Raw genomic sequence first — 12595 nt, forward strand, 5'->3', positions numbered from 1 at the left:
GTGGGTGCTGACCTATGTGACATGTACAGGGGGAGAAAAAAAAATCATCACCTTCTGCATGCTCGATGTGAGTGGCCCCCCATCCCCACCCTTGCCATGTGGCACATGCTCTCATCTGTCGTTTGATGCATGCCTCAATCGCTCCCCTCCCCACCATCTTTCATCCACCCCACTCAACACAGCCATTGGCCACAAAGCATGGTCCCAGTGTACTTACCTGTTGGTCTGGAGGACTGTAGAGTAGCGCATACTGGGGGAGGACCCCATCCACGAGTTTCTCCAATTCTTCAGAAGTGAAGGCAGGGGCCCTTTCCCCAGTCGCATGAGCCATTGTCTCTTCCAGACCGAGGTCACAGCAGCACTTGCAGTATAGGTCCTCTCCTGTGGAAGATCAGGTATCGAGTGATTAAGCAGATAGAAAATGGCGGTCACGCCCGCGGCGGTGCGTACCGCGGCGATGCGTACCGTGACCGCCGGCGCACATCGTCATTGGCTCCTGAGACCCATAGGGTTCAATGTTAACCAATGCTGCTTTGCGCCGCGGTCTTCGACCGCCTACCGCCACGGTGTGCCACGCCAGCGCATTGACCTCACATCCCACTGTCGCACTTCACAGGTCAGGCAGCCGCCATTTCAAGGGCCCACATGGCTTAATTACTACTGCTTCACACATACCTAGGCCTTGCATCAACACTCATACAAGCCATTCAATGCATAGTGAATCGTGTTATGTGCAAGCTGTGGGAACGTACCTGTGGGTTGATTGACTCTGTGCTCGTTGTTGTCCTTCATAGGCACCGTCCGCTGGGACATGCGAGGAGATGGAGGAATCTTCCCGTGTACAGACCGCTGGTGGACCTGTCGACAATGGAGGTACGACATGTCATACTGACATACAGGCTTGACTGAGCCACTATACAGGAACTGTGTGCCCAGCTGGAGGCAGACCTGATGTCACCCATCCACCAACCCACAGGAATCCCCCCTCTAGTGCAGGTGCTGTCAGTACTCCATTTCTTTGCAAGTGGGTAATTTCAAACAACAGTGGCCATATCATCAGGGATGTCCCAGCCCATGTTTTCCAAGGTGTTGTCCAGAGTGTTGTCTGCCCTGCTCAAACACATGCGGAGCTACATCATTTTCCCTGAGGTGGGGGATTTGGTTACAGTGAAGGGTGATTTCTATGCCCTTGGACATATTCCCAACATCATTGGTGCCATTGATGGGACCCATGTTGCTTTGGTCCCCCCCAGCAGGAGTGAACAGGTGTACAGGAACAGGAAGAGTTATCATTCCATGAATGTCCAGATGGTGTGTTTGGCAGACCAGTACATCTCCCATGTTAATGCCAAGTTCCCTGGGTCAGTGCATGACGCCTACATCCTGCGGAATAGCAGCATCCCGTATGTGATGGGTCAACTCCAGAGGCACCGGGTTTGGCTATTAGGGGACTCTGGTTACCCCAACCTGTCATGGCTACTGACCCCAGTGAGGAATCCCAGGACCAGGGCAGAGGAACGGTACAATGAGGCCCATGGGCGGACTAGGAGGGTGATCGAGTGAACCTTTGGCCTCCTGAAGGCGAGGTTCAGGTGCCTCCATATGACAGGTGGATCCCTGATGTACTCACCAAAGAAGGTGTGCCAGATCATCGTGGCCTGCTGTATGCTTCACAACCTGGCTTTGCGACGCCATGTGCCTTTTCTGCAGGAGGATGGTCCAGATGGTGGTGTTGGAGCAGCTGTGGAGCCTGTGGAGAGTGAAGAGGAGGAAGGCGAAGAGGACGACATGGAGAACAGGAACACAGTAATACAGCAGTATTTTCAATGACACACAGGTAAGAGTACACACCGGCATACACATTTACTGAAAGACTTCTACCTCTCTACTGTCTGACTATTTTCCCCCAGTGTATGGTAACTGTGTTGTGACTTTCACTTCCGTTTTCAGAGATGTGGGCCCCACTGCGTGACATCTGCTTTGTTTCCCCATGGACTACAGCTGTGTGACAGCGGTTTGTTGGCATCACAATGTGAATGAAAATTTTGGCACGGTCATGTATAATACATTTGTTAAAATCACATACAGACTCCAGATTGTTTATGTGCAAAAAGTGTGTTTATTCAAGTGCTCTAAATTGGATGGGTGGTTACAAATCGGTGAGGGGTGATGGTGGAGGATTGTCCATGGCAGAGTCCAGACTATCAGTCTCACAGGTGCATTGTCCAAATGCCTGTGGGAAGTGGAGCAGGGGCAGTTTAAAGTTGGACAGGGTGACAATGTGGGACAGTGGGATGACAATCAGGGCGGTATCCTTTGCTGGCGGGGGTCTTGACATCTAACTCTGTCTTCTTCCTGGATCTCAGGGCCCGCTTGCGTGGTCGTTCTCCTTCTGCAGGGGGTGGGGTTCTGGTGGCCTGTTGGTCTTGTGTCGGGGCCTCCTGTCCACTAGCGCTGGCGGAGGTGGTAGGCAGTTCTTGGTCCATGCTAGTGACAGGGGCCCTTTGAGGTGCCACAGTGTCCCGCAATGTGGTGACTACCTGATTCAGGGCCACTACGATGGTACCCATTGCAGAACTGATGTTTCTTAGTTCCTCCCTGAAACCCATATACTGTTGCTCCAGCAGAAGCTGGATCTCCTGAAACCTGGCCAGGACCGTCGCCATCGTCTCCTGGGAGTGGTGGTGTGCTCCCATGATGGAGGAGAGGGCCTCGTGGAGAGTGGGTTTCCTGGGCTTGTCCCTCCCCTGCCGCACAGCTGCCCTCCCAGTTCCCCTGTTTCCATGGGCCTCTGTCCCCTGGACCGTGTGCCCACTACCACTGCCCCCAGGTCCCTGTTGCTGTTGGGGTGGTGGGTTATCCTGGGTTCCCTGTAGTGGTGGACACACCGCTGATTGACGTGTCCTGGGGACAGAGGTATGGGCCCGCTGGGTGGGTGCTGTGCTGGTGTTCCCAGAGGGGGTAAGGTCTGCTGTGGCCTGTGGCTGTCTGAGGGGAACCGACTGTCCAGAGGTCCCCGATGGACCGGGCTGGTCATCTAGATCCAGGGAGACAGAGCTGCTGTCCTCACTGTGGGCCTCTTCTGGGGGTGGAGTGGACATTTGTGGACCCTCCTGCGCGGTGACATGGCGTTCGGGTCCTGCAGGGGTACAAAAGTATGGTTATTGCTTCTGTGTATGCCGATGGCGTGCAATGGGTGGGTGCCCGTGTACCCCAGTTCTGGCATTCCTTTGTGGGGGCTGTTGTGACGGTGGTTTTGGGGGGGATGGGGATGTGCAGTGGGCATGCTTTGGTGATGGGTGTCCATGCTTTGTGGTCGCATGCAGGGCTTGGTGTTGGGATGGGTGGGTTGTGATGGTGAGACATTTGCAAGGAGTAGGTGTGATGGGGGTGGGGGTGAGGGTGGGGTTATGAGTTGGCATGCTGGTGGGGTGGGGGGATGAAGTAGTGAAGATGAGACTTACCAGAGTCCATTCCTCCAGCTACTCCTGTGAGGCCCTCAGGATGCAGGATATTCAAGACCTGCTCCTCCCATGCTGTAAATTCTGGGGGAGGAGGTGGGGGTCCGCTGCCAGTCCACTGTGCCTGGATACCATGGAACGCACCTTCCCCGTAGGTCGTTCCACCTCTTCCTGATGTCGTCCCGATTTCTTGGGTGCTGTCCCACAGCGTTGACCCTGTCCACTATTCTGCTCCATAGCTCCATCTTCCTGGCAATGGTGGTGTGCTGCACCTGTGTCCCGAACAGCTGTGGCTCTACTTGTACAATTTCCTCCACCATGACCCTGAGTTCATCATCTGAGAACCTGGGGTGTCTTTGAGGTGCCATGGGGTGGTGTGGGTGATGTGTAGGGTGGATTGTGTGGTGCTAAGTGTGGTGATGTGTATTGTTGTGTTGTGTGAAGTGCGTGCAAATATTCCTGGGTGACAGTGAATTGGGCGTCTGGGTGCTCGGATGTCTTTTCTTGGTGCGTGTTCACGAATCTCTAGGAGTGGAAGTTTGTGTGTGATGTGGGTTTGTGTTTTATATTGTATTGGGTGTGTGGGAGTGGTGTATTTATGTGTATCAGGTGTGTGTATTTTGAATTGTCCAATGTGGTAGTGTTTTGTACAAGTATGTGTATTTCGAGCGCGGCGGTGTGTACCGCCAATGAAATACCGTGGTTGAAAGACCGCCGCGTGGATTCGTGTGTCGTGATAGTGTGGGCATATTTCTTTTGGTGTGACGGTGGAGGTTTGGTCATCGGCAGTTTATCGCTGACCTTTGGTGTGGCGGACTTTTGTGGATCTCGGGATTTTGGCGGTTTGCCTGTTGTGGGTCAGAATGACCGTGGCGGTTTACCGCGACCGCGGCGGTGTTATGGCGGTCTTCTGTCTGGCGGTAAGCGCCTTTTACCGCTGAGGTTGGAATGACCACCTAAGTATCTGGAAATGGACTATGAGAAGAGGAGATTGGGACCCAAAAAATTGTCATCTGCCAAGCAGCCAGACGAGTAGCATGAAATTAAATTCTTCTGGTTGTGACTAAGACCCAATGTAGGCCTGCTAGTGTCCCTGAAGAGTGAGGGGACATCATTTATGGAATCCAGGACTTCCTGCGCTGGAGCCTGAAGCAGGAGAGGCAGCCTGAATGCCAGGACCAGTGTGACCTGAGAGGAAGAGGAGAGCGTGGGGGGGGAGCAAGGTCCAATAAGGAGCTATGTCGAGTTGTCTCTCTCTCTCCAAGATGTGAGGTGATGGCTGCTGCACCAATCAGGTTGTTGCTTGTGTGCAGGACAAAGTTTGTAACCCTCGTATGCCTGAGGAGGGCCACCATAAAATGAGGAGCCTGCATCGCTGTGCCAATCAGCCTGGGACCTTTACGTAGTGAGGAGGTGGCGACCCCATATGTCAGGAGTGGCCACTATATAAAGATTGACACGCATTGATATCCACAACTCTTGTGCAGTGGAGGGCCATTACCACATATGCCAGGAGGGGTCGATAGTGAGGGCTTTCCTGTGCTGAGCAAGCCAAAGCCCATGAAGTGAAGATACGGTGATCCTGTATGCCAGAGGGGATCACCGGGATCAGCAAAATATGAGACCTGGCCGAAAACATTGCCAGAAAAGTGAGGTCACAGTGAGAGGCTCTGTGCAATGTCACCAAGACAAGGTACTTGCACAGGGGTCATTGCATCATTCCCCCATCCCCCCCCCCATTGTGAAATGGACAACAAACTCACCCTGCAAAGAGGAAATTCAAAGAACCTTCGGTAAGTGCAGTATAGCAACCCTGTATGAGGAACTCTAGGACCAGTGAGTGCAGCCCATCTGTACCACATGCAGCAAATTCACCTGAATCAGAGGTTACCACTCCAAGTTCCCACGGAGCCAGAATGCTAAGGAACCCTATTTCGCTCAGACACTGCAGTTGTAGGTAAGACGGATTTCAGGCCAGTCAGCCAACGGGGAATTTGCTTTCTAGATATCACTGTGGCACTGGAACACTGTGGACTCTAGTGTAGAGTCACAGTAAACTACTGACACACACTACTAGTGAGATTTACAATGCCTATAGTGAAGGGGGAATGACTCCGAAGACACACTAGAGCCATGACTACAGGAGGAATATGTAGCTGTGCATGACTGTCATATTTCCCCTTGTGAGGGTAGCAGTACAAGTAAATACTTCTTTTTATAACAAAAGCATTTATTTCCTGGACAATCATTTATTAATGCTGTTGTGCATATGTTGAAATGTAAGCCTGTGGTCACCCCCTTTATCCACCTCCCCTCTGAGGTAACCTTGGATTCCTTGGACCACGCTATTTCTGAGAGTCAAGTGCTATAGGGGTACTTTGCCTAGTTGCTCAGTATCTATAATAGGTCGGGTCCAGGACATCAGGAGTAAAAGGCATCAATCCCCACAATTGGGCCCAGTAACCCTGGTTTTCCCCATGACCCTCAAAATTGGACTCTGACAATGGGATAACAATTGCACAAGTCATGTCAGAGCTCCTTCATTTTATGCTAAAGGCACTCTGTCAATGGCATTGTGAATGAATGAATGAATTAATGAATGAATGAATAAAAGTGTTCCAGCGCTAACGGCAAAGCAGCTGCAGGCTAAGGAAACCATCTCATAATGTAAAATGCCATCCCTCTTTTCTGATTCGATTGATTGGCGCAATAACTGCAAGTAGAATATCTAATGAACATAGTGCATGCAAGGCTTGATATGGCCAGAACCATAAAAGGTCCCATGAGCAAACAACAAAAGCTTAAACAAAATAATATTTTTAATTGGCAGCCAATGCAGGGCAATGCAGTGATGAGAAATGTGACCACAGCTTGGAATATTTATCAAGCAGGCAGATGTATGTTGTACCATCTGGCGACATTTGTTGAGAGATTCTAGTAAGCCTAAGTTCAAAACATTTGTATAGTCCAGTCTCAAAGTGATCAAAGAATGTTGCAGTTTTCCTAGAATTAGGCAGTAAGAGAAACAAAAATGTCTTTAAAGACAAGAACCCACTACCACGACTAGCAGATGTTGAAATGAGAGCTACTTATGTGGGTTAACTCTCAAATTTCTAGGCACTGAGGAAGGAAGTGTGTTGGGGGTGGGGGGGTTAACTTTTCTCCCACCTCATTTGAGGTTGCTGACTTGCATCCAATCAAGGACCTAACTGAGGTAGATTATTAAAGCATCAGACTGAGCATCAGCGAACTCATTTTCAAACATAAGGAACATTTGTGTGTTATGTGCATAGAAAGATTTTTTTACATCAAACACTTCCATGAAGGGGCAAAAGGGGACACATAGATAAATAAGATGGGGCTTAGAGATGAGGCACCCTGATGTTAAACACTTTGGTAAAAGAAGAGGTAGAAGAAGAAGAGGCAGAAGAAGAAAATGATGTCATCAATACAGCCTGATCTTCGTCAAATAAGAAAGAGTGAATCCACTCAAGCACCTGCGCTTCCACTCCAATAGTCATCAATTTCGGAAGAAGTATGAAGTGGGAGAAAGTATCAAATGCCACAGAGAGATCTAATAAGCTCAAGGTGGCATTTTTACCTTGATCTAAGATCAACCTGATGGAATTGACTACTTCAAAGAGAGCTGATTCAGTGCTGTGCTGGGGACGGATGCCTGACTGAAAGGGGTGTAGCACCTCAAACTAAAATATTCTGAAAGTTGAATATTCATCTTTACTCAGCTTTACTAATATTTTAGAGGCAGCCACTAGAAGCGACATTGGATGAAAATGTGCCCAATCTGCCCGGGTTGTTTTTTAGCAGTGGTATTAGTTTTGCTTCCTTCCACTAAGCTGGAACCTGTGCAGTCTTCAAAGAAGTTCTGAAACGCTGACTGAATATTTTGTTAACAACCTTGGTGGCTGAAGTCAGGAAGGAGGGAGGACATGGAGCCTTTGGCAATCCTGATTCACAACTTAGAATTGCAGTTTAGATTCTTCTAATTAGATTGGTTTAAAGTAGGAGAACTTACAATTAGTTGTCTGAGCTGCGCTAGGTGACAGAACATCATTAAAGTATCTGTAATTTCCCAAAGGTTAGATGCAATTTATAATTTTCTCTATAAAAAAATCTGAAAGCGTATTGGACAGTCCAGAAAAGGCAATGATAGAGAAAGTCAAAGCTCTGTGATCCAAAAACATCTGAGCAATTTTAAAAACTTCACGGGGACAATTTGAAGTATTAGAAATGTTGCCCTCAAGGTAAAAGGCTTCTGCTATCTTAATTGCTGTATATTTCATTAGGGTGTCTTTTTCCCCAAATCATATCAGCTGGCAAAGAGTGTTTCCTTCAAACTCTTTAGTTTCTTACAAGACTTTTTCTCTGCCACTAATGAGGTGGAAAACTAAGGTCCTGATGGGGCTGCATTAATCTTTAGCACCCATTCTCAATCAATCAATCAATCATGGATTTGTAAAGCAGGGCTTATCACCCGTAGGTCTCAAGGTGCTGAATGTAGGCATGGTGCTCAGTCAAAGAGCCGGGTCTGGAGGTCCTTCCTGAACTGCTTCAGTGATGCGGTCTGCCTGAGCTTGAGGGGAAATGTGTTCCATGTCAGGGCTGCTAGGCAGGAGAAGCATCTTTGTCCTACTGTACTGCTGCATTCAAGACTCCTTGTAGTCTTGATTGAGGTTTTTTGGTAATGAGGGCATAAAGTTCATTGCCATAGTCCAGTTTGCTGGTGATGAGTGTGTGGGTGACTGTATTTCTCATGTCGGGGAGAATCGATTTGAAAATCTTCCACAGGAGACGGTGGGTGTGGAAGCTTGATGAGGAGACAGCGTTAACTTGGTGGGTCATGAATAGATAGGAGCCCAGGGTGATGCCCAGGTTGCACACATGGTCAGTGGGGGCGGGGGCATTACCCAGAGCAGTGGGCCGCTAGAAGTCTTTCCTGGAAGAAGGGTCGGAACCAATCACGAGGATCTCTGTCTTGTCCGAGTTGAGCTTGAGTAAGCTGGACTCCATCCAGGCGGCGACTGCTCTCATTCTGTTGTGGAAATTCCCCTTGGCTTGCACAGTCCTCGGACAGGGAGAGGATCAGTTAAGTGTTGTTGGCGTAGGAGACTATGTTTAGCTCCTGTTGTTTCGTGATCCTGGCGAGCCAGGCCATGTAGAACGTTGAAAAGTGTTGGTGTTATAAATGGGGTCTTTTGTTGGAAGTCAGGTTACCCCCTGTCCAACCAAGGACCCTCACTCTAGTCAGGGTAAGTCACACACAATCTAAATTATCCTGTGCCCACCCTCTGGTAGCTTGGCACTGAGCAGTCAGGCTTAACTTAGAAAGCAATGTGTAAAGTATTTGTGCAATAAATCATAAATAACACAATATAGCACCACAAAAATACACCACACAGTGTTTAGAAAAATATATAATATTTATCTGATAAGATGCAGGTCAAAACGATTAAAATGCAATAAGTATGTGTTGAGATATCACTGTAAAAGTTATATAAAGTTTCTTAAGTCTTTTAAAAGCAAACAAAGTCTCTTTCAAGCACAAAGTACCTGGTTCGCATGAAAAATCTCCACAAAGAACCGCAGAGGAGGGGATGCGTTGAAACAAAGGGGTGTGCGTCGATTTCTCAGGCCGCACACGGCAATGTGTCATATAGTTTTCACGCAAGGACGGCTGTGTGTTGATTTCTGGCTCTCGGTTGTGGATCCTCTTCTAGTTGCTGGGTTTTCGGATGCCCCAGGGACGATGTGTGTATTTCCTGTGCTGGTTGGACGAAGTCACAGGAGCTACTTCGATTCAGTGGGCGTTGTACCTAATTTTCTACCGCACGTCAGGCGCTGCGTTGATTCCTCTCTGGAAGTCGGGCTGCATCATTCTAACTCAGCTGTGCATTGATCTGGTGGGCCGTGCGTTGGATTTCTAGTCACTACGCTGGCATTGCATCGTTCTTCTCGATGCAAAGTCGGGCTGCATCATTCAGGTTCGGCGTGTGGTGAAATTTTCACCGTGGTGCAGGCTGTGCGTCGTTTCTGGCAGGCTGTGTGTTGAATTTCGCTGCACAAGGAGTCCTTCTTGTAGAGATGATGTCTTTTTGGTCCAGAGACTTCAGGGAACAGGAGTCCAGCTCTATCCAAGCCCTTGGAGAGCACTTCTTCACCACAGCCAGAGAGCAGCAAGGCAGCAGGGCAACAGCTAGGCAGCAGTCCTTCACAGAAAGCGGACAGGTGAGTCCTTTGAGCAGCCAGGCAGGTCTTCTTGGCAGGATGCAGGTTCTGGGTCAGGTTCTCTTCTCCAGGAAGTGTCTGAGTTGACAGGGGCAGAGGCCCTTTTTAAATACCCAAATGTGCCTTTGAAGTGGGGGGGACTTAAAAGTGTGGCTTATAAGTGCACAAGGTCCCCTTTCAGTGGAGGGAGGAAGACAAAAAGTTAGGGGTGACCACCCTAAGGCTGTCAGGTCTAACACATTCTCTACTCTTGTAAGGAGCAGAATATATCCTTCCTGTTCTACTGGAACTTCTCAACCTTTCACTTGATACTGGAATGGTTCTTACTGCTTGGAAACATGCCCTTAATAAACCCATTAATAACAATAAATCAATTGTGCTGCCTCATGCCAGGAAAATACAGGCCTTTATCACTGCTCCCGAAGCAGGGAAGATATTAGAAAATCATGTGAACCAAAACCTCTCTCTATTTCTATAGAAACATTCGCCCTTAACACAGCACTGAAACAGCACTCTTAGCATTCATGGAGTAGCTTAAGATACTGCTGGATAAGGAAGGGGGGGCCGCCATCATCCCGCCTCGAGTGAGGTCTTCAACACGGTTACTTATTCAAAGGATGAGTGAAGGCAGAATAAAATACAATGCTCTAAATTGCCTCACTTCCTTCCTTAAAGGCATGACTTTTCAGATCTGCAAAAATCCCTTCTATTCGGTTACTTTCCCCCGGATGCTGGGTGGTGGAGGGCACAACCCTCAGTCCCACAATTTTTAACCTATGCATGCGCCTGCTTCGACAAGTTCAGGAACTTGGCCTTTGAATTGTCTCCTAAGCATATGACACAGTCTCACTCACACCTGGAATAGGAACACATCACCAGCAGCTCGCATCCTGTCTAGAAAAAGTAACCAGATGGATGGAAAATGACATCACGGATATTGATCAATGTCCTAAAACACACCTTGGCTAAAAATGCCTTGGTTTCAATTCACTAACTTCCCGTTAATTAATGGGTGAAACGCGGGGTATTATGCCTTGTACATAAAGTACTCCATACAAAAGGTCCGTCTGTGCTAAGGGTCATGTTAAAGCCATATACCCCAAGCAGGGCTCTAAGGTCATCCACTGCTCGATTGCCGAAGGTGCCTCAAACACTAAGGATTCAATGGGGTGGATGTTCCTTCTTCTATTGTGATCCAAAAATATGGAACTTATTGCCTATGGAGCTAAGGATGGTATACAAGAAAACACAGTTCAGGAAACAGTTTAAAACATGTCTCTTGCCCAATTAATTAACAACTTATTGATACGGGTACCTGCTCAGTACAGATGTCCTAACTGTGGTTCGGCTAGCGCTGGAAAATCGGGAAGTATAGTATAGTGTACTACAGAAAATAAAATTAAATGTCAAAATTCTCATCTATGTGTTTTTAAAATGTAATTTGTGCCAACTTTCCGGAATGTGGATCACAGATGCTTTGAAGGAGTTAATCCATCAAAACACATATTTTTGACTCCTCCAGGACTGAAAAAAACAAAAGTCAATTGCAGCTTTGGCATTTAGAGGGCCAACTAATTAAAGTAAAAAAAAAAAGTATCGAAATTACAGATGGTGAATGATTTGAGGGCCGTCTAAAGTGATATCAGATGTATTGCATTGACCAAAAAGGCCATTAATCAATAAATACTGTGATTTAGAGTTCGGAACATGTTTTTGTATCTTAGATTCTGTATTGTGCAATGTCAGAGGTTATTCATTTTTTGCTGATATATTTATTGAGGCAGACTGCTTGCTGTAGCTTTTCATCAGAATTTTATATTTTGGATGAATATATATAAACATAAAGTTGCATAGATGTAATAGGTTTCTTTAAAGTTGAACAACAGTTTTCATTATGGTCATTGTACTTTATTTCAATTACCTTTTGGATTGATTTATTTGAACTGAGAGATAACAGAGCTTTGTATAAACAAAACTGTAACAAAGGAAGTAAAATTAATATCATGAACCCCATTTAAATTTTTGATTAGATATAAAAAATACATTGATAAATTGACTTACCCGCGCATGATCTCAAGCATGTAGACACTGTGTTTTTCATAGCATTGAAAGAGAAAAATTGTAATACAGATTATTAATTTATATAGATAGATCATGTGCTTGTGTTGTTTGATAAGAAGTGATCACTATGCCTCATAAAAGCCATGCAAAGAAAGCTACAACAGATAGAGAATATTGGAGGTCTGGTTTCAAACGCTTTGTCAATACAAAAATAATATTGAAACAGTGCTAATATGATAGCGTTGTTTATGGCTTTCCTTCTTCCTCCTAACTGTTGCTCTATTAGGAGTTTGATTTGTTTCGATGCACCGTTGTCTCCAAACTGTTCTTGTGGCACCAAACCATGACTAGCTTAGCACTGTTTTCAATTAGTTCAAATATGAAGCTGTTTAAAAATCTATAAACCCTTTTATTAAACAGATGACCTTTACTAACGATTCTTCAGTCTTTACATGAACACACTGGACTGTTCCTGAGCTGTGCAATAAGATGTGCACGGCTAAATATATTATGTTCAAATACTTACTTGATTCCGTTTCTGCATGATGTTCTTCTTCTTCTTCGTGTTTTCCAAAAAACCAGTTGTAGATGTAATCTGAAAGAAAAAAACGTACACAAACAGACGTAAAATGATGTCATGGTCAACTCAAATTTAAATTTTAAAGTGTAAAGTGCTACTCTTTTCAAAACATTAATTCGGAATATAAATTATAGAGCAATACATGCTGAAAACATTAGACACATAATACCTGGCATGTACTGCATATCATAGAGTGTAGCAAATTTTAGGAATATCATTAATAACCCAGATTTACGCCAATTTATTTGGC

At 46.5% G+C, this 12595-nt stretch overlaps 1 protein-coding gene across 2 annotated transcripts in view; it reads right to left on the reverse strand.

The window, feature by feature from the left end:
* Positions 1–12595, reverse strand: part of LOC138299776 (cytosolic phospholipase A2 gamma-like) — a 408365-nt gene that overhangs the window by 197882 nt on the left and 197888 nt on the right. For both annotated transcript variants that reach the window (XM_069238325.1, XM_069238326.1), the window contains 2 exons: positions 12292–12360; positions 11766–11792 (listed from right to left, as the gene is read on the reverse strand). In XM_069238325.1, the coding sequence (XP_069094426.1) occupies positions 11766–11792; positions 12292–12360 (96 nt within the window). The remainder of the gene's footprint in view (positions 1–11765; positions 11793–12291; positions 12361–12595) is intronic.

This window comes from Pleurodeles waltl, chromosome 6, assembly GCF_031143425.1.
Source record: "Pleurodeles waltl isolate 20211129_DDA chromosome 6, aPleWal1.hap1.20221129, whole genome shotgun sequence".
Taxonomy (NCBI): Eukaryota; Metazoa; Chordata; class Amphibia; order Caudata; family Salamandridae; genus Pleurodeles; species Pleurodeles waltl.